The 27,746-nt window shown below is 47.3% G+C and overlaps 1 protein-coding gene across 5 annotated transcripts in view; it reads left to right on the top strand.

Moving 5' to 3' along the window:
* The first annotated feature begins 10,775 nt into the window (after positions 1–10,775).
* Positions 10,776–27,746, top strand: part of LOC146185764 (uncharacterized) — a 40,756-nt gene continuing 23,785 nt past the window's right edge. For 3 of the 5 annotated variants that reach the window (XM_084606687.1, XM_084606684.1, XM_084606688.1), the window contains exons 1-5: positions 10,776–10,872; positions 11,898–11,996; positions 13,771–13,828; positions 18,613–20,637; positions 25,598–25,678. In XM_084606687.1, the coding sequence (XP_084462813.1) occupies positions 13,783–13,828; positions 18,613–20,637; positions 25,598–25,678 (2,152 nt within the window). In that variant the 5' untranslated portion in view covers positions 10,776–10,872; positions 11,898–11,996; positions 13,771–13,782. The other 2 variants (XM_084606685.1, XM_084606686.1) reach the window with 2 other exon arrangements.

Below are 27,746 nucleotides of genomic sequence, written 5' to 3'. Positions count from 1 at the left end.
TTATCTGTTGTAGACCGTCATTGCACCCGCCAACGCTTAGGTGGTCGACGACGGCTGTTGCGGCACGCGTCTTTCTCTCCCTCTTCTTTTTCTTTCTTTACTTTCTCTCTTCTGGCCGCACGAGGCAGCGGAAGTGGCTCAGCTACAGAGCCAGTGGCAGACACGTGGATTTTCTTTTCCTTCTTGCTACAGCCACAACAACAACGTTGAATCTCTCCTCACCGCCCTAGACCATAGGGTCGTGGCGATAGAGGTCCGCCAGAGCGCGACTGAGACCACCCTTGCTCATCTCTCGCTTCCCGCCTCACTCATCCCGGTATCTTCTTTCGCAAGCTTGCCATAAGGCATATTATAAAAAAAAAACCATGTAAATTGTTTTTCGTAATGAACCGAAGAAGACTCCTGCTCTTATCGTTGTCGGTGAACCATTTGGAGAAGTCCTCTTCCTTTGTTACTGTTAATCCCACTTCCTGCAGAATATGTATCCTTGATGCCCTTGTCCCTGCACAAGTCCACAGCAGGTGGTGAACATCCACTTCTGAAGCTAGTGTGGAACACTTCGGGCATGTGGTGGGTCGGATGTCTTCTTGAGATTCCCATCGGCATGTTACCGACGGGGTAAGGGCCGCCCCAGCTCTTATCCTTCTAAGGGAAACCTCCTCCAATCTCGTTAAGTTATGAGGGAGGGGGAAAGTTCACGGGGGAATGAGGGCACGTGTACTTTTCCTTAACGAGGAAGCTAAGATGGAAACATCGGAGCGTGCATCAAAAGGGAGCCTGGTGATGGGCGCATTAGTGTTTGGAACTTAGTGTGTGATGTGGTCAACTTTTTCTCTGCTCAGCGTTCTCAGCATCTTTTATGTCCAATGTATCTGGATGCGTATCTTCGTTTCTTTTATTGAGTGCGTGGATTTCCTGGGTTACACATAGTGTCTTTGTCACTTTCTTCAGTTGTTTTATAGCGGCTAAGGAGTCTGGATAGATGTAGGCTTCTCTTATAGAATCAATTTTATATATGGCCTCCATAGCATCGCGGATTGTATAGAGTTCTATCACAAGCGGGTCCGGGTATTCTGAAATATATTCATTATGTACCTTTAGTGTACTGTGTGTTGGGCTAGTAGGTGCTGTTCTACCGCCGTTCCTGCTCTACCGGTTTTCCTTACGACGAATCATAGTGGTCTAGTTCGTCGTAATATCTACACCAACCATGGTACCTACACCAACTTCTAACACCCTTACTATTCATAATGTCCAGATACCCCCTGCACCTTAATCTCTGGCAGGTAGGGGGTTCCGCGGCAAACGGAGCACCCTGCAGCTCCACCTCCAAAATGTCCCTCCTGGCACTCTGCCCTCCATCGTAGCACTCCAGGAGTCCCTAACTCCGATTAAGTTGCATGACTACACCTCATTTCATCCTTCTGAGACCCGTTCAAAAGTTGTCACCCTAGTGCACCGCAACCTTGCTGCAATGTTGCACCAGCTTGATGTCTCGGGCTGTGCCCGTCTAGTTCTCGAAATCCTTCCCCGTCGTCGCACTGAGGCAAGCTTATTTGTTCTCAATGTCTCAATGTGTAGAGCCTTCCAAAAGCCCCTCCAGCCCATCTCCTCCTCGTCCTCCGTAAACCGTTCTTCTGCGCTGGCCGCAATGTCCTTGTTCTAGGTTTCAATGCCCACCATACGAGCTGGCGTTACACCCAAAACATTCGCAAGGGCAACTCGCTCTTGGCTTTAATCCATAACGAGTGTCTTTCAGTCCTTAACGACTTCGCGCACCCCACCAGGATCGGATCGCGTGTCCAACGAGATACCAACCCCGACCTTTCCCTCGCCAAAAAATGCTTCTGATCCGATCTGGAATAATACAGGGGGTCCCCCTTGGTAGCGATCACTACATATTCTGTACCACTTTTCCACTCCCCTCTCTTTCTAGCACATCTACTCATTTGACCAAGGTTGTTGAATGGGACCGCTTCCACTTCACTTATCTTTCTACCTCACCCTCTGCTCCTATCACCGATCTCTGCCTGGACTGAGACCCTTCTGGCGGACGTCCACGCTGCCACATCCACACTCCTTGCAGCACCACACACCACTACTGCAGACAGCCGTCTGCTGCACCTTTGGTAAGCCTATCGTGCTGTCCACCACCGCTGGCAGGCCCAGAAACACAATCGCCGCCTGCGCCTCCATTTGGCCCAGCTAGCGTCAGACATGGAGGAGCACTGCTCCTCACTTCTTCGGCAACAGTGGGACCAGACTTGCGACCGGATGGCCGGCAACCTGGGCCTTCACGACACGTGGTCCCAGCTCAGGTGCTGCTAGACCCTACACACATACCAAAGGTTCCCAACGCAGGGATATCTCCCATCACCTTCACTCGTCTCCGCTCACCGATACTGAATTCCTAGAGGCCCTCCGGGACCGCTACCTTTGCACCGACCCCTACAGTTCTTCCTTCTTACTCCGGATCCCCCAATCCCGACCTTGATGCGGATATCTCCCTGGGCGATGTACGTGCGGTGCTATTGACGCTCCGCACATCAGCTCCGGGAGCGGACCGCATCAGTAACAAGACACTCCACAGCCTAGATACACTCTCCCTCCAAGCCCTTACTAATCTTATCAATACGCATTGGTAAGCTGGCACTCTTCCCTCCTCCTCTTCCCTGTCTCGCTCATCCCCAAATCCGGCAAACCTATTGCCCTAGAACACCTCCGCCCCATATCTCTCATCTCCTGTCTCGGCAAGCTGTTTGAGCACGTCATCCTGGCCCGCCTCCAAACCTACCTGGATGTTCATGACCTGTACCCGGACTCCAAGCTCGGCTTCCGCCCCCAAATGTCAACCCAGGATGCCATGCTGCAGCTTTCCGAGGATGTCTCCACCCCTCCCACCACAAGCGCACTCGAGCCATTCTTGCGCTGGACCTCACAAAAGCATTCGACAATGTACACTACACCGCAATTCTGGATGCTCTCTCATCCCTTCCTGTCGGATCCCGTGTGCATGCTTACATCACCGTTTTCCTCGCCCACCGCACAGCCGAGATCTCACACGGCCCACTCGCTTCCCCTTCCTTCTCTCTTGGCAACTATGGTACCCTCATGGTTCTGTCTTGTCCCCGCTTCTTTTCAACATCACTCTCTTCCCACTGGCACGTGCTCTATGCGCTATCCCATCTGTGTCGCATGCATTCTACGCTGGGTGGCCACCCCCAATTCTGGAGGATATGGAGACTACTCCAGGCAGGTGTGTTTGCGGTGGAGACCCACGTTCGGGAAATCGGATTGAGTTGCTCCTCGACCAAATCTGAGCTTTTGCTCATTCTGCCTCGAGGCATGGCCCCCTATCGCCTTCTCCCATCACTGTCTTCCTTAATGGCACACCCATTCCTCTCGTCTCTACCCTCCGCATCCTTGGACTCTTTCTTCAGTCCAATGGTAAACACATCGCCCTCATCACTCGGCTTGCAAACAATGTACACCAAACCGGCTTGCAAACCACCACCACGGCATGCGCGAACACAACCTCTGCTGCCTCGTCCAGGCTTTTGCTTTCAGTCGCTTCATATATATCATATATCTCTTCCATATCTCTACCTTTCTCGTACTGAGGAGGACAGAGTCAACGTCCTTATTCGCCAAGCATATGCTTGGCAATCTGCTTTGCCCCTTCCCACATCAACCTTGATAGCTCGGCTACTATCTATGGATGTCCACAACTCCCTTACAGAGCTAACGGAGGCCTATCGCACGGCTCAATTCCTTCGTTTCTCCCGCACACGTCCGGGTCGCGCACTTCTCTTCGGCCGGAAGCTCTCCCCTCTTATCCTCCTTCCCACATCATTGTCCATTCCTTCCCACATCTCCTCCCTCCTAACCGTTAATCCCCTGCCTAAAAATATGCATCCCGAACACCACCACTCCCGAAGAAAAGCGCGAGCGCCTCTGCGCTCTGGCGTGAGTACGGACGACAACAAGCCGTGACTTACGTGGATGCCGCCCCGTACCATTGCCACCCATCCCACGCCCTTGCAGTCACTGACAATGCTCTCCGACCTACGCTAACTGCATTAGTGTACAATTCGACCTCAGTTGAGGCAGAGGAGGTAGCTATTGCCTTACCTATTACGCCAACCTGAGTGGAATACATTTTCAGTGACTCAGGCTGCGATCTACAACTACGCGGTTGGACGAGCGGTACCCACAGCCATCGGTATCGTCCCTTCTCGCCCCATCCAAATCTGGGTGCCCGCACACGCGACCCATCCTGGCAACGAGGTGGCCAATTCCATCTCTCGCGATTCAACTGACCGAGCGAGCCCGTCTCCGCCGGGAATGGATACGCGTGACGCGATCCTCACGTACCACGGTATAACCTTGCACTGCCGCCTTTCTCGTCTCACCTTACCCCCTCCACGCAAATCTCTTTCCTAGCACTACCAACAATTGTGGCGCCACCTTAAGGCCTACACCTTTCTTACTCCAGCTCGTCTTGCCCTCCTCCACCCCAGGACATACTCGCCGCCATGCCATTTATGCGACAGCTCCCGTGCCGATTACCCTCATATTTTATACTCCTGCCCTACACACTTGCCCCGTGCCTCTTGGCACCTTACCAGTCCGCAGCAAAAGGAAGCTGATTTGTCCAGCACCAAGTCCAACTTCGGCTGGTGACGTGGGCGGAGGAAGTCGCGGCTAGGCACGCCCTGGACGCCACAACAGGCAGACCGAAGCCCGCCCGCAAACGCTGCTATTTCATTTCATTTTTCGGCCTTCAAAATAAAATATTTTCACCACCACACCCCGCAAATGTCTTAGGTCACTGAGCACTCGGCACATCGGGCGGGCCTCCGCAATAGCTCTGCGTCCATGTAACTGTTTACGACGCACGCACGTGAGCACTGTACAAAACACTGACGGCCGACGTGGGGCGATCGGCCGCTATCGTCCGGAATAGCATACGCGGAGCGTTCGTTCACAGTGCGCACTATCTGGCGAGGTGAAATAGACAGGTCATCAAGCCCGCCTGTTCGATGTATTCACACAGGTTCACGTGTGTTCGCTCGCGAACGCGCGCACCACCCGGCGGCCACTGGAGCACTACTGTATATTGTGTCATGGCCTCTGAGATCACCTCCGCGCGCACACGCGCGCGGGGTTGATCTCGGAGGCCATGATTGTGCCATAGTGTATATATTTCTTTTACTACTCCAGGTATCGCCTCGTCGCGTAGCACCGGCCGTAGCCACAGTTGAGTCGAGCAGCCGAGCAGGTGGTGCGCCGTTGCCTAGCAACCTAAGAAGGTAGCTAATGCTTCAGCTCCACCTTCGGTTCAGCAATATTGAACCCTTCTCATTTATATGTGGGCTGGTAGCTTACGCTCTCGCGTCCTTAAGTGCCCCCAATAACGTAGCACATTACACTGATAGGGCGTGATATGGAATAATGTAGCAGGCAAAAGAAGCTTCCACAGTTGCTAGCGCAATTCAACTAGGGTTAACCAGAGTTAAACCACAACTATTTTTTATTTTTACCTACCCTGTCATTTCTCCCTATCGCTCACCTCTGATTTTTTCTACCCCTTCCTCGCAATCCATTTATTTCCGCCGCCCCAGTTCAGGTGCTTCAGATATCAGATAGCAGATACCGGGGCTGGCAAACATATTTTCCTTCCTTTTCTATATATAATAAAATAACACTACAATTACAACCACCACCACCACCGCGCCGTAAAGGAAGGGAGGAAGATGGGAGTGAAAGAAGAGAGGGAGATAGAGGTGCCGTAATGGAGGGCTAAGATCCACCGCATTAAAGGGCTTTGGCCTCATCGCACGTTTAGTGGTCCAAAGTGCCATCTAGATTTTTTTTTTGAAGCGCAAAGCTTCACCACGGCGGTCAGAACCGAGCTTCGCGTATGCCGTATGCCGCGACCGAGTGACGTCACATCCAGCTGCGCAGCCCCCTCGCCAAGCTCTGCCGGCGTTGCAGATGCCCATAGGAACCCATGCATTTGGAGGTCATCTTGACTATCACTAACCATCCCTTATTAATTAAGAGGTGTTTAAATAACACTAATCAGACATTAACTAGTACCCAGAAAGTGCAAGTCATTGTTAACTATCAGTAACCAATAGCAATGGTTTGACGTTTCGAGACGTCCATAGCACCGTGGTTCATAGCCGTCACATAGTGACGTCATGACAGGATGTGACGTCATCTAGACGTCACATCCGGTCATTTATAATAACTGGGCGTAGTAATGACGTCGCATCCGGTCACGGCGTCATGACTGGTGGTGACGTCGTCAGGAGATTAACTACTGTCACCACCGGATAAGACAGTAATAGAGAGGCGACCGCGTGGCGGCGACTGCAAGCTGGAAATTTCGTTAACCCAGTATTGGCCTTTCACATGCTACCAGGGGAACAGGAAAATAATCCTTGTAAATAAAGCATGTGGAGAGAGGGGTACTCTCGACCATATCATATGGGAATGCGTCGACTCCCCTGGAGTCGAGGAAAATATCATAGCAGAGAGAGCTGAGAAGCCCTGCTGCGGAGCGAAGACCCCGCTCGGCAGCAACAAGCCGTCCGCCTTGGGGCCGAGGCCGCGAAGAGACAAAATCTCTTTGTTAGTTTTTAGTCGCGGAGGCTCCAGCCCCCATCCCCTATGCCTGCGTGCCGGGGGTGGGGAATAAGGGACCTCTATTTAAGGTGGACAATAAAAGTTGTCATCCATCCATCCATCCACGCATATACCAAGCTGACTCCACCGGGCGTTCCATCCGAGCCCGCCTTTCATTTGGCGCTTCCTCGAACGCCGCCCCACAGAACATATATAGAAATAGACTAAATATAGTCAATCAATTAGAATGACGTCAAGGAAGTGACGTCACCCATCTGCCGTCAGCTATGAGGACCAAGCGGGAACGAGCGCGCTCTAACGCCACCGGGCGGCGCTTCATGCCTTCTGCGAGTGACAGATTACGCCGGTGAACTTAGACGCGCTCGATATGGAAGTCAAGGAGAGTTTAGCTGCTGGCGAACGGCGCAGAAGACTGGTACCCGGTCACAAGGGACTCAAGGGAAATGAACAGGCCGATCAGGCCGCCCGCGCACTCTCTCCCCGGGCTATCTTCCTGTCCTTGGAAGCCTACTCTCAATCAGACAATCTGGCCCTTAAATTCAAAGACATCACCGATTACTACAAGGAGGAGCACAGGCGCTACCCGGCCCCTTGTAAGGAACTGGGTCGCGCTGACGAGCGCCTTCTCTTCAAAATGTTTATCAATACTGTACTGTGCCCGGCGGTGCTTAAACATTTCAACCCGTCCTTTGATGGTGCGTGCCAGTACTGTAAGGAGGTGGCTGACACCTTCCACATGGTCTGGGCGTGCCAGTCAAACCCATCCATACCCCCAACCCCAATCCAACGAGAGAGGACTGGGAGGCGGCCCTGCTCGGCTGTCAAGACCCGAAGGCTCAAAATGCCTTGGTTCAACGGACGCGGGCGGCGTTGCTTGCCAATGGGGCCCCGGAATAGGGGCTGCACCTAGACCGATATGTCTCTAACCCAAACACCTCTCTGTTAATTGTTATTTATAAATGTTTTACCCACCCACCCACCCAGAAGGCTGGAGAAATTAAATTCTTCTGATCTCGAGGTAGTCACTGCTTTTCGCTACGTATATCCGGGTATAGCAGAGCTAAGCCATCTTTCATTTGCTTTTTTTTTTTTTTCATGCTGGAACGCTGATGTTAACAGACACGAACCCTGACTTGCTTTCACTCGTATAACTATGTTCCAATCATGCTTAAACCTGCACCTTCTGGACAGAATGGAGGCGAAACGCAAATGCATCCGTGTGCTGCGCGATGTCAGTTGTCGCGACTCTAGGAAGGAAAAGAAAAACATTAGCTAGGGATTAGCTTTGGTTTAGCCTGGTAGATTGCGAAAGCAATGCGGCAACCTGGCGAAATCTTTCTCCTTGTCCATAACGTCATTCCAGTCTGTCTAATGTTGTTGTTGTGGCTGTAGGAAGAAGGAAAAGAAAATGCACGGGTCTGCTACTGGCTCTGTAGCTGAGCCACCTCGGCTGCCTCTGATTGATGGATTTATAGGAAGGGAAAGACGCGGTAACTGCGTCACTTGTTTTCTGTGGACACCTCAACCGCGCCGTAAGGGAAGGGAGTAAGGTGGGAGTGAAAGTGGAAGGAGGGAACTTATTTATTTACAGGAAGGGAAAGGCGCGGTAATTGTCTCACTTGTTTTCTGTGGACACCGCAACCGCGCCGTAAGGGAAGGGAAGAAGATGGGAGTGAAAGTGGAAAGAGAAAAAGAGGAGCCGTAGTGGTACGGAGTAATTTCGACCACCTGGGGATCTTTAACGTGCGCTGACATCGCACAGCACACGGACGCCTCTTCGTTTCGCCTCCATCGAAACGCAGCCGCCGAGGTCGGGTTCGAACCCGAGTACTCCGGCACAGTAGTCGGGCGTCTTACCACTGCCCCACCCCGGCGAAAATGCGGACAGAAGCGAGAAAGTAAAGAAGAAAGAAAAGGAAGAGGGAGAGAAAGGCACGCCGCAACAGCCATCGTCCACCACCTAAGCGGTGGCTGGTGCAATGACGGCCTACAACAAATAAAAATTTGGTGGCTGGCTGGCTAGCACCCCCCCCCCCCCCCCCCCCCGCAAGCGACGTTGACCTACCGTCCCAGCCCCGTAGGATCAACCACCAACACTGCAACTTTTCCTTCTTTCTACAGCCACAACAACAATACCTATCTTACCCCTGTCCGATGTCAGCACACGTTAAAGATCCCCAGGTGGTCGAAATTACTCCGTAGCCCTCCACTACGGTTCCCTCTACCACTTTCATTCCCCCTCCCCTTACAGGTCTCCATAGAGCAAGTGTGGCACTCCCCTCATGGGGCTGGGGCAAGTAGGTCACTGCCGCTTGCGGCGGGGGCTTGCCTGTCCCTGAATTTTTCTTTTCTAGGTCGTCATTGCACCCGCCGCCGCTTCGGTGGTGGACGACGGCTGTTGAGGCGCGCTGCTTTCTCTCCCTCTTCCTTTTCTTTCTTCTCTTTTTCTCTTCTGTCTGCACGAGGCAGCGGAGGTGGCTGTCTCACTTGTTTTTCTGTGGACACCGCAACCGCGCCGTAAGGGAAGGGAGGAAGATGGGAGTGAAAGTGTAAAGAGAGAAAGAGGAGCCGTAGTGGAGGTCTACGGAGTAATTTCGACCACCTGGGGATTTTTAACGTGCGTTGACATCGCACAGCACACGACGCCTCTTCGTTTCGCCTCCATCGAAACGCAGCCGCCGATGGAGACGAAACGAAGAGGCGTCGTGTGCTGTGCGATGTCAGCGCACGTTAAAGATCCCCAGGTAGTCGAAATTACTCCGTAGACCTCCACTACGGCTCCTCTTTCTCTCTTTACACTTTCACTCCCATCTTCCTCCCTTCCCTTACGGCGCGGTTGCGGTGTCCACAGAAAAACAAGTGAGACAGTTACCGCGCCTTTCCCTTCCTATAAATAAATAAATCAGTGGCTCAGCTACAGAGCCAGTAGCAGGCCGGTGCATTTTCTTTTCCTTCTTCCTACAGCCACGGCAACAGCATAGATACTGCGCCTTTCCTTTCGAGAACCAATTATCATTATTATCAAGTTATGAAAACCCATCGGATTGATAAATTGATAAGCGGGCGTTAGAGGCTATCGCTGCAAACTAGGCACTAGGCTCAAGCTATGCTTAACCCCCCCCCCCCCCCCCCCCCCTCCTGTTTTTATTGTGGCGTCCTTCCAAGGCCGCCGTCAATGGGAGCTAAATTACTTCATACTTTATAACAAGATCCCAAGCCGCGGCGGTGCAATGGTTAAGATGCCCGACTACTGTGCTGCAGACTATCCTGATCGCCGGCGGCTACGTTTCGCAGTTGATGAGCTGCGCTCAAATTTCGCATTAGGAAGTGACGTAATCGTCCCCAATTTTTTTTAAATCAGTGACAGTTTGTGCCTATTATACGGTATGTTTAGAAGTCAAGCGCTTAGGTGGTGGACAACGGATGTTGCGGCGCGCGTCTTTCTCTCCTCTTCTTTTTCTTTCTTCTCTACTTCCTCCTGTCCTCACGAGGCAGCGGAGGTGGCTCAGCTGCAGAGCCAGTAGCAGGCCCGTGCATTTCATTTTCCTTCTTCCTACAGCCACAACAACAACCTCTCTTATTTATATCCCCTACGTCACTGCCAAAATCATGAATATGCCCCTCAAAGATACTTGTGTCCCCGACTGTACATCAGATTTTTATTACAGATAATTGGGACGGCGCTGCAGGGTGTTTGCATGGAACGCTTTCAGCTTTCATGTAATAAATGTATATTCATAACATGCTTACAAGCACGTACGTTGCCTAGCTGTATATTTATGCGTTATTCGTATTATTCAACTATTAACAATGAAAAATCAGGGTTAGGCGAGAGGCATGCTTCTTCCAAACGCACTGATACATCTCTGGGTGATGATTAGTGATGATTAACAATGCGCTGCTGCACTCGGTTAAAACTAATGTGTCGCTTCACATCGCACAGTTCTAACCAACTGGCTAAAATGTGTACGCATACATCGGCACAGACCTAAAATCGCGGACAGCCAACCTAGCACAACCATTTAACCTGGGACGCAGCTTTTCCTCAAAGTTTACTTTACCACACGACGCGTCAAGGCAGCGGTCGTGGTAGTAACTTGCTGCAGCGGTACCCGTGGTGCCCTCTCTGATGCGACATGCGAAATGAAGGCGCAATCCAGCAAGTACCAGCGGCACCGACCAAGGTAGCCTACGATCGGTAGTGACCTTGTTTGGCATGTAAGTTAATTGTTCTTGCTCGTGTGTATGCTGTTGATGAAGTTAGTTACGACTGGTGAAACCCTTAGGCATATTAGGCGGTATCCTGAACTTTGTTCGTCGACTTACTTCTTTCCTATGGCCTATTAGGCCTTTCCTTGTGTGTGTGGTGGTCGTTGCCCTATATTGATGTAAAACCGTCGGTATTGGATAGCCTCTTGAGGTAGCCCTTAGTTAAGTGCCGTCAGCTTCGGGCAGTAACTGTGAGACGCGTTGCCCTTGGGTGCTGCTATCCGCAACGCTGTTAAAGCTATGACTGTGGTGAGTTGCATGATTACTGTGAATTGGGAGCGATGTCATGACTGCCTTCCCAGAAATGCTCGCTTACATTGTGATTGGTCACTGATTGGTGCGCTCGGATGTTACCGTTCTTGTTAGAGCCGAGTGACGTTAAAATAATTGGGGCCATCATCAGATGCTGCCGTAGAAATGACGCATGGCCCACTCATTCTGCCGGAGCCTTGAAGCGCATTGCAAGGATTTTCCGGGCAAGACTTGGCGTCTGACTGGCGGGAAGGAGTAGTGTATCAGCTCGGAGGTCCTGAATACACCGTGCAGCACTTTTTTGATTGCACTCTCTAAAACTATGAGAAATGTTGCGTAGGTGTTGGTGTAGTGCGCACTAACGGGACCTTGGCATTTTGCCACCCTGTAAAGGTGCCAAAGCCACATTCAAGTGCATTGCATGGGACGGCTTTTTTTTCTTTCCTTTTTTTTTTTCTTCTTTGCGGTGACCGCCAAACAACTAGCTGCATCCACAAGACGCGAAGTGCAAATAATTTCATGAACTAAACGAAAGCTGAACCATGACATTTACAAAGCATCAAAGTGAATGGTGAGCAAGTTTGTTAGATACGCGATATGCCATTCTCTGTACGCTAAGAGCCGAAGCATGCATTAACTAGCAATATTGTCATTCGTGTATTGCCTCCTCATTCCATTGTGTGTGCCTGTCTTGACACTGTCGAATGGAATTTCTGTTGAAGGTGCCTTGATGCAAGCACCAAGGGTCACTCCAAGAATGGACGGTCCAGGAAGGTGACATAATGAAGACCTCATTTCATACTGCTGGAAAAGAGTAAAAGGTAACAAGTAAAGCAGTACAAGTTTTCGAAATCTATTGCGAGACTTGCTTGAATACAGCTGTGCAGCTGCATTTTTCCTCCGTCTTTCTTTCTTTATGGTGCTGTTTCTGAGTTCCACTATTTTCTTTGCCATTGCACCTGCCAGTAATTCTGCTTAAGGTAGACTGGGCGTGAATTGAGGGTATACATAGCTCAAGCCTGCCCGACGCTATTTTTCTGTTTCCTGTTACGGAAACAGTTTACAATAGGCTGACGTTGCAATGGCTAACTCGGATTTGGTAAAGAGGGTAGATCTATACTACAGTATAGTAATTTTCTGTAATATTAGGGGGTGGGTGTTCAATTTTTTTTTTGCTTAAATTTTTTAATATTATTTTTGCTGTGTTACATGCTATCATAGGTAGAGGTTGTGCTGACGTGCATCAAAGACTGCAGCATTCCGTGTAGCATTTGTGTTGCTGTTGGCGATCGGTAATAGAGATAAGGACAGCCTCGACCTTGCAGCCATCGTAGATTTAAAGAGCATTTTCTTTAGTTGAAGCACCAGTGGTTACTGAGAGGAAGCATGTTGCAAACGATTGTTCAAGCTCTTTGTATTTCGTGGATGTGGTTAGAGTTGCAGTTCAGGAATGTTTTCTGTGCACTAAATCCCTTGGTACTTAAGTGACATGTCCCTTAGTCCTTGCATCTTCCCATGGGGGCTCAAGATTTCGGGAATTAGAGACTGTTACATGGCTGAGTGGTATGTCGTTCTTCACTTTCAGTGCTGAGTGTGAATGGGGGTCATCAGTAGATGGAGAGCACACACAGTAATGGATCTTGTTCATGAAAAGAGACAATTTTAGTAGAATTTAAACCATGCCACACGGGCACAGGAAACTGCACTGAATGCTTAATCTTTTAGGTGAGTTAATGCCATTATTTTCTTATTTGGTTTAATGTCATCATTAAACGTGCATCGTGGTGGTGATAATACCTGCAAGCCACTGAAGACAGTGCTCATGAGCCCAAAATCTCATCAGTATAGTTTGTGTAACTTGAAAATGACCTTGTAGAAAACGCCATTTTTCGGCGATTGCAATTGAAAAAGTAGACGTAGTGTGCCATCACACGTGTAGACAGAAAAAAAAAAAGTTAAAAAGTAGCCGCTCACCAAGCTCCCATGCAAGAGTCTTAGAAGGACTCTGGTTTCTCCTGCCCCCTCTCCCTCCTGTGTTTCGGTTTCAGCATCCCTTTTAACAGTGAATTCTGTCTGTACCTGCCTGCCGAAATTATGGCCTGATGTTATATTTGGCACCCCCAGTGCAATTAGGAAAAATAATAATAAGGGTAATGTATAGACACACAAGGGAAGCAATGCAGATCAGAGCCCAGTTTTTTGTTCTAGCGGAAGTCAAGAAGAGGGAATGACGTGGGTGAGACGTGATGTCGAGAGCAAATAACTGGTAGTCGTATGGCTTAATGTGGATAAAGGACCACAAGAAGGCTATGTGAAAGTCATTGAAAAATGCCTTTGTGTTGGTGTGGATTATATCTGGCTGCTGCGGATGAACCTTGTAACTGCCCAGAGCAAATCCTTGCTCTCCTGGTACATGGACGGCCATTCTGGATTAGCACATTCCCTCTTGGCATGGCAGCTTGGTAATATTGGGAAATTACAATTTATGTTGCATAGAGGCATGCAAAGGTCTCCTGTCGTGCACCGCATTCTGCCAGTTTATTCCACTTTCACCTCCATTGTGGCTAATGTGCTTACATTTCTAACCTTTTGCAGGCAAAGAGCAACATGAATCGAGATTTGCTTGGAAAGCCAACCATTGGCAGTGCAGTTGGTGAGATTGCTTTTTTTTTTTTTCTTCTTCATACATTCAGAAATATGCTGTTACCTGCTTTGCAGACTAGAGAAGACAACTGCATGAACTGAGTGCAGCTGCTCAGTGTTTGCACGCACGAACAACATAAGCACGCACTCTAAACAGTCTCAAGTCAGCACTCTCGTACACTGGCGCATGATGTAATGACACTTCTGGATCTGATTGTGCATCCAAGGCCTAAATTATTACTATGCTTGATGCAGCCCTGGAGAAGCTTATGAATGTTTTGTGTCTATATACTGAAGTTGGAAGCTGTTCGAGTGAAGGTCACTTATTTTAAAATTTGCAGCCCAGAACTAGTGGCAACATGAGTTAGCTCACGGTCGCGAAACTGGATGCTGGCCACAGCGGCCGCATTTTGATGGAGTCAACACGCAAAAAAGCTATCTGTGTACCGTTTCGTTGCACGTAAAAAACAGCAGGGGGTCGAAATAAATGAACAGCCATACAGAGTGGTGTCTGAAAAGTGCGTTACCCCGGGATATTAAACACATTGTACTGCTATACCCTGACATTGTGAATAGCTGTGCTATCAAATAAGATCCCATAGGTGACAATGTATCTTTCTCTGTATGGTGTGGATGGGTATATAGGAAGAAAATGGGGTATAGGGAAGAAAATGACCCTCAGATGTTGCTCGAACCGCCTGGTGGTCATGATAAGTCAAACACATTCAGCAGGTTGGATACATTGCTATCAATTCCTTGGCAGAGCTGCCCATTCATAAAATGTGTGTAATGTTAGGAAGTGCACCATGTCACTGTTGCCAAAGTGGGCCAGTGTCGCCCATCGTGCAGCGCTAAAATATTGATTTTTTTTTTATAGGCGGAGCTGCAGGGGGCAGTGTCGCATAAACACTTGGTTTAAGTCCTGCTATATTTGCACTCTCAACAGGCATTGTGTTAGACTAGCACGATGAGCCTCTGATACGAAAAAAAGAAGAAAAATAGTGTGACACATCTAAAGGGACAGAACACTGCAATTTAGGTCTTAAATTTTTTTCGCTGCAATGAAAAGAATGATGTCTAAAATGTTTGATTCCATAGCGGTTTTGATAGAAACGCTGTAGAAAACTTTACCGGGAATTCTCTATCAGTGCATGTGCCCATTTTCATGTACTCCAATGCCGGAAACCGTGAGCAGTGACTGCGATGACGACTGATGGGCGACAGAAAAGGCGTACCAAAAGCAAATATAAATTTCACTCGCCAGACTGTTAATAGAAATTTTTTTTTTCCTTAGATTAGCGTCCTTTTCAGTTTCCACACTCAAGGCTGTTACGGCACAATAATGTGCGCCCTGTCGACGAAAGCTTTAGTGTGCACTATCATCGCTTCATTCACTGTATTCCAAGCACTGTGGCACCATCTAGGGCAAAAGCCGAAAGCATGCTTCTCGCGGTGCGAAGGGAGGGGTGGTTTTTATTTAAGGATGCACTGGAGAGACTGCAAAGTATAATAAGTTCTGACAAGCACTCCTAGAAGAAAAAAAGAATAGTGTGCACTTACGAAAATCAGCAATATTTTGCTGAAGTGTTGTCACGTGGGCTACTACACTCTATTAGATAGCGCGTCAGTTGTTTTTATGCCATTTTCATAGGCAAATTAAAATTGTAAAGCCTCTTTCATTTGATATTGTAGTGCTTTCTGTACTATATAATGCAGGATCTTTTCATCTCCACCATTATCTCGTGACATATTTTGGCAAGTGTTCTGTCCCTTTAAAGAATAAAGGAAAGTGACCGCATTCCATCTCTCAACTGTAGTTGTCAGTGCCCACTTGTCCTGTGTACATTGGTTGTCCTGTTTCCTCATTTGTCTTTTTGCTAGTGTAGCACCCAGTTTCCTCAAAATGTTCAACCAACGAGCTCCTATTGTGCTCTCAGCTTGCTTACGGCAAAAGCTATAGACTTCAAGTAGTGGCACCCACACTAAATTAGAGTGTGACTTGTTACAAAGACCTCGAAGAAAGGAAAGCGGCCACACATCTTTCAACTTGCTTAGAGTGGAAGCTATGAGCTTGAGGGAACAGCTTCCACAAGCATGCTGTTCTTGTGCATTTCAAGCCTACCACACTGGTAGCTTCTACTTGCAGAGCTAGACAGCTTGCATGTTCAGTTACCAAAAACCAAATGATGCAAGAATAGTAAAGACAGACCTAGCAGCTGAGGTGGTTAGATGCCAGGTAATAATACTGCCATTTGTGACAGTTGAGTGCAGAAATTGGTTGTTGTACAGAAGTTTCTACAATAGCTGCAGGTTTCTTCTGACATGGTAATAGCACACATCACGGCTGGAACAATCACATAGTGTGCGTGCTCCAAATAAATAGGCTGTGCATGCTGGGATGGTAAATGTGTTCAGAGCTTTCACTTTCTATTTTTAATGTGCTCCAAATAAATAGGCTGTGTATGCTGGGATGGTAAATGTGTTCAGAGCTTTCACTTTCTATTTTTAATGCAGGTTCGGTGATTTCTTTGGCTGTAATTAAATGTTTTGATAGTTCTGCGTGCTTGGCCTAGTTTAGGGAATAGAGCGTTTTAGCTGAGAATAGTGCTCAGGTTTGGTCCACATCTACGAGGAATCTGATACACATGCTCAGCCGTTGCATCACCTAGCCCTTGGAACTCTCCACCAAGTGGCTATGGTATTCTGGCTGCTGAGGCCACGGTATGCCATAGCAAAAGGCTACGGTGTATCTCGAAGCTTGGTTGCAGCATCAGGATGTTGAACCCTGCGTACCCTGCCCCTAACCCTTTAAGTTAGCACATCTTAGAAACTCGTTGCTGCACCTGTTGCCTCGTTTAATCAGTGCCAAAGACAATTTGCGTGAACAGCAATCACTTTTCTTAGCTGTGAAAAGAGTGTGTCACAGTTGGATGAGCGCTAAAATGTATTAGTGAATAAATGACTGGCAATGTAACACAGCTGCCATTGTGATTAGTGTTAATGTGTAGTTACAGTGAAAGTGTCAAAGAGCTTGTTCAGTGTGTACCTGGGCAAATTGGGGAAATTGAAAATCTTATTTTGGAGTATGTGAACTGTTACAATGAGAGAATAATTAAGCCTTTGCGAGCAGAAACTTGGATTAGACAAACTGTGCATTTTTAGGGGCTGCGGCTATGTCTGTTGGTTTATAGAGGCTGTGAAAAGTTGTGGCAGGCATATGCAGGTGAAACAACAGAGTAATTGGCGGGTTTTTTTTTCGATAATTACTAAATGGGTGTAGATTTGAAATAAAAGAAATTATTAGCGTCTACCTAAGCTTAACCATATGACTACAGAGGAGAGCTATACAGCTTTTACAAAGGCTTCACAATTGAAGTAAAGTTTGTCCCTAAGTTAGTATGAATTTTATTGCAAAAGCATTACTTCATCCATTATATGAAAAGCCAGCTGTATAACTGTATACGTGAGATGGCTAGAAAAGTGTCATCAGCAAAAAAAATGGATGATGTAATCAAGTGGCCCTATGACACAGAGAGAGAGAGAGAGATTGGGACGAGCATCCATGATGCATCACTTGGATGCGTCCAGATCCATCCGCGGCAGGCACCACTGCCACTTCATACAATCTCATGCATGTCATTTCTCTATATATACTTGGCACTGACCGACCTCCATTTGGTGCCAGTTTTCCGAACTTTCGTACCAAAATTTCGCTGTTTATGTTGTACATTGTTTTAGATAGTGTCATAGATTTTTCATATGTGTGCTAGTCAAGTTGGAGGCTATCTTGAGGGTAGCTCGCGACAGGGATTCGGACCAACAACATATGTGCCTCCATCTGCAGGGCTTAAAGTGAGGTTCTGGCAAGTATGGCTCCCAGATGCCACATGAAGAATGGTGCCCTGTGGGGATATGCAAACCCACACACCATATACCATACGAGGAGAGAGATCTTAAATACATATAAAAAACCTTCCACAAATCATTTTGCTTATGGGACCGTAATGCTTTTTTGTTCATTTGCTTAAGCAGCATTAAATGTTTCTGCAGAATTTTCTTCATCTATGACGTTTCTGTGACTGCTCAGCTGTACTTTTATGAATTGTTCCCTTATAACAATTTACTTAACTAGCGTTGATGCTGCACCTTGTTGCATTTCACAAGTGTAGAATGCCCTGAGTGGATATTACTGAAAGTGTCGTTGCAGAGAGACGTGCCCTTTTTCCCATTTATAGCATCGCACTGTGTACTGCATGCTACTTAATGTGTTCGTTATCGTGATAGTTGCATAGTATGCAAGTACATTTTTTCTAAATTTCTTCCAATGCAGCTAGAAGTTAGAAGGTGCGTATGCCTATTTCAAGCATCTGTCAGTGTTTGTAATTGCCTTTCAGTTGTGTCTTGATGGAGTGGCATTGCGATGTGAAAACTTCTACTGCTTCCATTCCTTAGCCTGTGAAAGGTGATGGTAAAGAAAGCAAACTTTTTTTTTCTGTTTGCAGTTTCGAGCACTGTTCACTGTTTTTGTTTTTTTCACATTAGTGCAAAGCAGAAGCCTTCATATTAAATGTCCATTTTTAGCTCACATAGACCTTAGCTCACAGTACACAAATTGTAGCTTTACTAAATAATTAAAAAACATAATTCTTGATGTCTGCACCCACGCCTCTATATAAATTGGCTCTCGTTTTGGCATAACATCTTGTTAAGGACAAGAGTACTTTTACCAGAGCGATACTAGCCTAGCCTGTGTATGTGTTAGTTTTTCAGTATCGCGCATTGTTCTTTATGCAGCGAGGCAAGTTCCAGGTCGCGCTGAGCAGTGCGTGTTACCTGCTGGCACCTCAATTTCCTGCACCCCTGTTCCAACTCGGGTGAGTCGGAACAGCCATGTGACAGTCACATTGGACGGGACGTCAAGTGCACGACATTTGCTGCAACAGCATGCCGGTTCGTATGAGAGCTCATTACTTCGACGTCAGCTGAACAGGTCTTCCGCGGGAACAGCAGTGACACCAGCGGCTGCACCCCCCAAGGCCCAGCCATTCCTTCCCGAGCAGAGCCTGCTCGCCCAGCACTTGACTCAGAGGACTAACGAACCGAAAGGCATAGCGTTGACTACAAGCGACAAAGTGCGCATCCTTAAAACTTCTGGCGGGACAGTGACGGTGCGCTCTCTCAGTCCTGTCGTGACCACATGTAACAACAGAGTGCAGATGGAACAGCCCAGAGTAACTTATAGCTCGGTGCTAACAGAACAGTCTCGGGTAGCTCGCACTGTCAACCACAGCTTCCCTGCAGCCGTCGTACAAAAGAGGGTGCCACCACCACTCATCGCAGCTGCGCCCAACACGCCACGAAAGATACTACCCAAGCCCATCCACAATCTAACCTTCATGGCTAATGGCGGTAGGCAGCTTCCGAACGCCGCTGCACTTTCTGCCCGTGATGTGGCCTCAAGAATGAAATACACAGAAGTGGTCAGTACACACCCCACTTCAGGTGATGTGACCACAGGTCTTAAGAATATGGCTGTAGTCCATCCACAAGTGCGGCCTGCCATGTCTTCTAATCCTGTTGCTGCCACTGAATTAGCTAAAGACATGCAGCTGTCAAAGGCATCCATCCAGACCATTGCTGTCAGTGTTGCTCAGAAACTAGTGCAGTCTGATAGTACCAGCACCACTTCTGCTTCCCGCCAACAGTCCCTCCCAGGCCCAAATCAAGTAGTCCCAGTTTCAATCCAGAGAAGCATTCCCCCAACAGTCGCACAACGCATGGATGACGAGGAGAGCAGGAAATCCAGGATGATCTTCGTTGAGCTGTCTGAAGCCGCAGAAATGGCTGCGTTGGCTAAGCAAAGCGCTTCGGTGGTGAATGCATCCAGCGAGAGCAGAGTGCCTACTCCTCCTGCTGCAAACGAAGAGCCCCTTCCACTTGAGGCAGGCTGTCTACAGGTGCCATCAGGGCTGAAGGTAGACTTCATCAACTTGGATGACCTGCTCATCGGTGACCTCAACTACTTGGCAAAGTACTTTGGCCTTAGCATATTGGAACCCTTGTCAATGGATGACATAGCTAACAAAGGTCTGTCAGAGTGGATAGACATCTCGGATGAGGCTGAGGTGGAGAAGACTTTTGTGGAGCTGAAGGAGTTAAGTGGGAGGAGCCCTGGCCAGCAGTTGTGCTGGACAAATCAACTGACACCAGACAGCCCGGACATTGCGTATCCAATTGTGGTGCCAGAATATGAAGAGCTGGAAACAACTTTCCTTTCGCCAGACACCGCCAAGCCTTCATTTACAGTAGATGTTGCCGAAGGAAAATCGTCGTCGTCGTCGTCGTCATCATCATCACCGGTGACTACTGCCAGCCACAGTCCGCGGAATTCCAGGGAATGCAGTACTACCAAGAGTCCCCTCATCTTGATCATAAAGAAGGGTGCCAACAGTAGTGCCTCTAGTCCAGCATGGCAGCTGTCTCCGCGCAGACAAAGTGCTTCCAAGGACTCGGAAGAATCTAAGGCACTTTTCTTCGCTGCTCTGAACTTGCTGCCGAGTGCGGGTGAGCAGCTGAGGAAGCTGCGAAAGGGGAAGTCGGCCCGTGCGCTCGCCGTGCTCAAGGACAAAGTGATGTCAGAGTATCTCAAAAACCACTACGTGCCGCTGCACCGTGTGCAGGGCATGTACCGGTACCTGTTCAAGAAGGGGCACCTTCGGGAGGGCAAGCTCACCTACGCCTGTGAGGTTTACCGAAACCTTCGCAGTCGTGAGAACAGGCCAAGGGCATCTCTGGTCATCTCTCGCTATGACGATGAGGGTGAGTCTAGTAAATAGTGATTATTTCTGTGCTGCACAAACCCTTGCTTATTACAGCATTATTGTGGTGTCCTCCAGGAAGCATTACCTCTAAAATGGATATTGCATAGGAAAGGGAAATTCTTTCAGCCATTTTAAAGTTTGCTAGTGTCCATTCTTGACACCTCATGAGACCAATTCCTTGGGCTCGTGCCACAAATTCTGAATTTCCTACCTGTTAATAGAACACTGTGTAAATTGTATTGTGATGAGTATTTTCAGGTTGCTGTGGTGACTGCGATCATCTTCTTAGGAAAAATTAAAAGAATTGCTTTATTTTCTCATTACCAGATGCATGTTATCATGTTGTTGTACTAGCCATTACCATTAAAAATGGGAAAATTGGTTGATGTTGTTCTTTGAAATTGGTTTAAAATTCCTCTAGAAGCCTGCAGCACAGTGTGTGTGAAACCTAAAGGGACACCGATATAATTTTTTCACTTGTTTCAAACAGATCAGTTTGGAGCAGGAGTTGTGTGGGAAGTGGGACCAAGTTTGGTGCGTTGTGTAAAGCTTCGAATTTATGAAGATTAACATGTTGAAATTCTCGGCTGATCAGAGTGCAGCACTGCACACATATCCAGCCATGTGTCATGAACTAGCATAATTGCTGTTAATTTTTAACTAATGCAAGTGCAGGTTAATTGCCAACAGCCATGTTAGCAATCACATTGTACCCTTGAGCTCCATTTCTTCTAAATTTGCTGTTGACTATAAAGGTAAAACAGACTCATTTTTCTGTTTGTGCCATTCATAGAGGAGGCCAGAAATAAGGATTGAGGAGTTATATTTAAGGATTGGACACTTTGGTTTAAACCGAACAACACAGATGAAAGTACACCAAATTCATTTCTTGAAATTTCGTTTTAACTGCCGTGAGCAAAACCTTGTGTTGCGTGTGGAGCAGCTGCCTAGAAACTGTTTGTCACAGCTTACTGGCTGTCCAGTTCCAGTTATAGTAAGTCACAGGATAAAATTGATGGGTGGACACAGAGACTTCGCTTTCGCTTGCGCAACTTCTTCAGCTACTCATATGTACTCGACGGCAGATTCAGAGTGGTGAATAGTCTTGGATTTTACAAGTCTTTGGAAGGACTTTGTCTTTGGGGAGACTGCTTCTATTCTGGACTAGAGGCACCTTTAGACGTCACTTTATAATTTTGTTTCATGGTTGTGAGTTTTAAGGCACTCATTCACGAACTCATACAAGCTACTGCTGTTTAGAAGGTGCCAACCCATGGTCGAGCACTTTTGGCGAGTGCAGTATAACACTGTCTGCTGATACTTGTCACAAGCTTAGGGTTATTGCTTGCGATATTTTCCCACCATATTTAAGAACACTGACAGCTTTTGGAACTGTACCCGGAAACAGTCAATGAATAAACATTTGTTAACTGCTTGAAAATGTCTAGATCTGGCTTCCTGGGGGTTTAGGCGGCAATAGCACTTCTACCATGAGCATGCAGACCATATGTAGCATTGTCCTCCCGCTCTGTGCAAACTAACCAGGATATGACATCACAGATTTGCAGCCCGATAATTTTTACAACTCCCTTCTTCATGGAGAGCACAGGATAGATATGACCATTTGTCTGTTATTAAAGCAGGAATGCATTTAACAGCTATTTTAACAGCTATATTTTCAACTTCTATTATCTGTCACGGTTCCGCCCACCATGGCAAGTCGTCCCCCGCATATCGACCGGTTGCTATTAGAGGGTAACTCTCGTGCGTTGTTGTAGTAAGTGTGACTTCAGTGTAATGTCAGACGAATAGGGTTTGACTGCGAATAGTCTTTTTAGCTTATTACCTTTAATATTGTCATTGCAAAGGTTCAAGAGTGTTAGTCTGAAAATAATTGTAGCTGCAGATGGGAGCCCTTGAAGATATCACATATCCTTAAAAACAGAGCAAAGTGTCCCGCTTAATGTTGTTTTAGAGTCAAATATAAATAGGTGCCATAGGTAACAGAGGGAGGGGGAGTTTATCAAAATAATAAGGTAGAGATCACCATGGTGCAGGTCGTGGATATCTGGGATAGTACAGTATGTCAGGAGAAGGAAGGTTGTGTGAAAAGGATATGTAAAGCAGGATATCAATGAATATCATGGTAGCTATGATATGAAGGAACCACAGCTTGTGAGGCTGACCTCAGAAACATATATATATATATATATATATTTTTTTTTTTTACTCTAGGGAGCTTCAAGTCCTGACAGCTCCTTTGTGAAATTTCCACAAAATTCCTGTTTGTGTGATCAGAACTGCGGACCTGTTTAGGGTTTTGAAATAGCTGTATTCAGCAAAGCCATATTTTCGGGAATATCAGAACGATCTTTCCACACAGCTCGTTGAAATCCTTGAATACTCTCTATTTTGAAAAAAATCTTTTCAGGCTCCCTTGAAACTCCTTAAATTTTTGCGCAATCCCTAAGTGAGCTGATTTATCACTAAAGTGCAAGGCCATGTGGTAACTAAGAATGTCCCTCAGAGGGAAGAAATGGAAGGCAGAAAAAGTATTGGCAAAACCTTCAATGACAACACACCAAGAAGCAGGATGAATCCTTCAGGTTGCATTTCTGGGTCAATTTCCCCCCTTACTTGATTTTGTATGACTTAATTTTCCTGAGTCCTCCACTACAGAGTCTCTCATAGCCTGAGTCGCTTTGGAATGTTAAACCCTAAAAACCAAGTTAATTTTTCTAGGCCGTGCTCTTATGTAAGCAAACGGTTGTGAATAAATCATCTGGAATTTCTGCTTATGATCAGGTGGATGCAGCAGAAAGTCAGCAGGCATATCTGAAATGAAGGTGCTGGAGGTTGAGAATTAGTCGTAAAAGGTTAACAAAGATTGAAATTTCTGCTGTAGTCAACAGCTAGTCTCTTCAGGAGTGCTGATATTAAGAATGAGAACTCCTAGTCAAGTTTAGCACTTCCTGCCAAAAGACCAGAATATAGGAGGCGGAGATGAGTGATGTTGAGAGGAAGATCAGAGCTAAGCGAGAGTAAAAAAAAATTGTAATATGTGTGATCCAAGGAGAGACTCCTTGGCTTCTTGATTAATGCCTCTTTTTATCCTTGAAATCTTGGAAGTCTCCATAAATTTTGGGCAGGCTTTCTGTGGGAACCCTGGATCACAATATGTTTTCTTTGCATATAGTTTAAACATCCTTATTGGCCTAGAAAGAAAAGTAGAAGTGGCTCTTGCAAGCTGCACCCCAGCTAGGCATTAGGAGAAGGAGAGGTTGTGCGCTTTAGTTGGCATGGCTTGATGTTCTGCAAAGAGCATTCTTCCCACACCCCTCTTGTTTCTTCTATGTTTCACTCATTGCATCCTTAACTTTATTTATTGCAAATTAGGTGGTACTAATAGTAAAGCCTACATAGAATTTGAGCTAGTGTGGCACACACACGTGGCTTCTTGTGACTTCTACACGATTACGATATTACTTCACATTGATCAACAACAACAAAAAAGAATCCCCTATGCTTTCCTTGGTGTTGGTAGCTATTAATTAGCTCCTTTTGTACACATCTCATAACAAGCTTCTTAATTTCCCTGCATTGAGTTAATAATTAGCCTAACTAGACCTCAATTTGGCAGCCTTAATGTCATAGGTAGCGTAATAATGTTATCACACAGCTCCCACCCTCCCTGTAGGTCACTTTCCACGTGGCACTCGGGGTAAAACGAGATGTTTCATGTTTGGTGCTATGGAAGAGGCTGACGCTGGTGAATTCTCTCTAGGATAGGTTGCACGCAACTTAAATACTTAAGAAAGTAAACGAAGCACTGGACATGAAATAATAATAATAATAATAATAATAATAATAATAATAATAATAATAATAATAATAATAATAATAATAATAATGATAATAATAATAATTGGTTCACAGGAAGGAAAAGGCACAGTAACTGGCACACTTGTTTCTGTGGACACCTGAATCTCACTGTAAGGGAAGTAAGGAAGGTGGGAGTGAAAGTGGAAAGAGAGAAAGAGGAGCCATAATAGAGGGCTATGGAGTAATTTCGACCACCTGGGGATCTTTAGCCCACTGACGCCTCATCGTTTAGCCTCCATTTCCACCAGCGGTAAGGATCGAACCCAGAACGTGAAATTCAGAGTTTGTGGTTTTGGTGCCCACTGGGAGCATGTGGTTGTCTTTTATTCTACTTTCTAATTGATTGTCTCCATGGATGCAATGTTGTTTCACATTGATTAAAGCATGCAAAAAGAATCCGTTGGGCTTTCCTCGGTGTCAGTGGCTGTTGGCTCCAACCTGTATCTTGTAACGAGCCCCTCAATTTGCCTGTGTTTCTTCTCTGTGCATTGAGTTGTCTTGTCCAGTAGGCTAAACAAAACAAAACAAACTACAGTCTGTTCACTACCATGCCAGGGATAGGCTTTATCAATATGGCACTAGACTTAAGTACATTAAACAACAGCACCAATGGTTGGCATTGCTGAACTGAGCGAGCATCTTCAGTTAAGAGTGGTCATTTTATGCGCACTTTTAACGTGACGGTGTTAAAGACGCTGCTCTTCAGAAGCATTTTGACATTAAACCCCACAAATCAAATCAAACCAAACTAAATTTCAAACAGGACGTCGGCACCATTCCCGTACGTCAAAAACCATCCAGGATGGAAATCTGCCACCATAAATATATAGCAAAAACTGTCAAAAGAATAATTCCATGCCGCGAAAGATACAATTTCCAATTTCTATCGTAGTCGTCCACTGCTGCAGCTTGTGAGCAAGTATGTTTTCTTGCCACAGATTTCGTGGCACTGTTGCAGCATGACTGTGCGCGCTTGAGTTTCAATATTTCCACAGACATCAAGGGCTTGCATCAAAATAAGAGCTCTGTACATTACATGGCAAGCAGTTACGTGCCGACCTTTTTTGTCCTTGCAGATTTTACTCCTAAGAAGAATCAGTCCGCCTCTCCAGGCCTGCTTTGGCATTTGAAGAAGAAAAAGACAAGCTCCAAGTATGGTGGGTATCCGCTCTACCACTTGTATTTCCTCTCATGCTTTGAATGTCTCGGTAGTATGTTAGGCAGCAGGTGTACAGCTCCCACATCTATTGACTTAGACATGGGTGCACATGACGCACCTCGGCTTGGAATGCTCATCGAAGCATGGTGTTGCCCCTCTGTAGTAGACCAGAGCTAGGTAAGTTGCGTTAAAAGAAAAGCATTTTATTAAATTTTGCCTGCCCTCCAGACGTGAAATTTAAATGTTAGAATAAATAATGTCCTATCTTCTGGTTAGGGCAAAAACTGGAGGTTGGAGCAAGAAATATATGTACGGCACAATCAGATGCCTTTTGCAACAGTCATGGAAGACCATTAGGATTAGCATTTAGGGATTATTTTGATACTTTCGGCTCTGATCAGTGCTTTTTCCATATGTTGAAGCTTCACATTGTGGGGATTCCCAATCCCCTTCCTCCATTATAACGCCCGTGCGTAATTAACACGCGTGATTACGCGCGCTGGCAGAGAGGTTGGCGGAGGAGAGGGCATGCTGGCCACCCCCCCACCACCTCCCGGGCCTGCGGCGATGCTGCCGCGGACTTCCCTCTTTCCTGCCGGCGTAACCGGGAGACCTCCTCTCCTGTTCCGTGTCGAGGAGCGCGACTGTAGCAACTCTCTCGGGGTTCTTCGGTGATTGGGCGCGCACGCGCACGGTTCATGATTTCCGTCGAGGAGAGCACCGCCGTCACCGAGAATCGCCCACCACTAACCGTAGGCACTTACCGCAACGGAATGTGAGCGCGAAGCCGTGTCAGGTGAGAAGACTCTTCCTCTCACCTCCTTGGCGCGCTTCCCCATTAGGTGGTTTTTATTTCACCCCCGTACGCGGCGTTCGCTCGCTACACGGTGGTTGTTCTTGATTGCTATTCCCTTGCTGTGTACTCGAGCGCAATAAACTCTGTTCGAGTACGTAACTCGGTGTTTGTCCCCTCTGGCCCGAACCCGCCGCAGTGGCGATTTCTCGCACCGCGGGTTGGGGGTCACAGCTCTGTCTATTAGGGCTGGCACGTCGGGACTAGAAGGCGACTGTAGCATCTAGCCCCCCCCCCCCCCCGTGGCGCATTCTTACGAGAATGAACCCCCATATCTTGGTGCCCGAACGTGGGTCCAGAGGTGTGACAAATCCAGTGTCTGTGTGTGTACGACGCCGACGCATAGACTAGCCATGGCAGTGAGCAGGACTGACCTTTCAGTCTCTTCTAATACTGCAGTGGTGATTGCACAACGGCAAGCAAGCAAATCCACCTTAACTGTTCTTATTGCGAGAGATCAGGAGCTGACGCTAGCCACTGTGATCTTGTAATTATCTGCGAGAGCAGGATGTCACACGACTCCACCGCTCTGCAGCAGGGTGACGCTCACGATGGCATGATGGGCATTCTCTCGTAGTGTTTTGACCTACCATGCTCTACGGGAGGACGGTCAACGTTGTAGCGTATGTACTTTTGCACGCGCACGTTGATGGCATGAGAAGTATTTTACTATCCTTGGTGCCGCGCCCGTCATCCAGTTTGTCGCGATTGCTCGCAGCCTCAGAGAAGAGGCGGTCTACACGGCTTCTCTGAGTTTAAGTGTTGACCGTTTTAATTACATCACTGCAGTGGGGAGCCTAGTCAGCCTTAAGGGAGCTTTAGGAAAGCGGTAAAATCCTGTTTTTATTTTATTTTGTCAACTAATGTTCGACGGGCTCTGGGAGCCGAGCGGCGTGGTCGCGGCGCACATAAGGGCACGCTGGTATTGCCTGTGCAGGCGCTACACAGCTTGCATTGCTGTGAGCGCGTTGGTTTCCTGCCGTCTGTACTCCTATAGCACCTTGCGCAATCCTTTCCCCACGCGAAGGATACACGTGAGTCCTTCGAGGTTGGTCACGCCATGCTGAGACGAGCTATATCGCACGTGTGCATCGCTGAGCATGCGAGCGGCCCTAAGACTTTTCTTCAAGTTGTGTCATTTCGCTACCTAGTGATGTGCATGGTGACGTTGTCGAATGGATAGAACTTGCTCTATAAGTTAGCAACAACGCCA

Source organism: Amblyomma maculatum, chromosome 6 (genome assembly GCF_055883805.1).
Source record: "Amblyomma maculatum isolate TAMU_Amacu chromosome 6, ASM5588380v1, whole genome shotgun sequence".
NCBI lineage: Eukaryota > Metazoa > Arthropoda > Arachnida > Ixodida > Ixodidae > Amblyomma > Amblyomma maculatum.
Note: the sequence above shows the minus strand (reverse complement) of the source record. Positions and strands in the feature narration are given on the sequence as shown.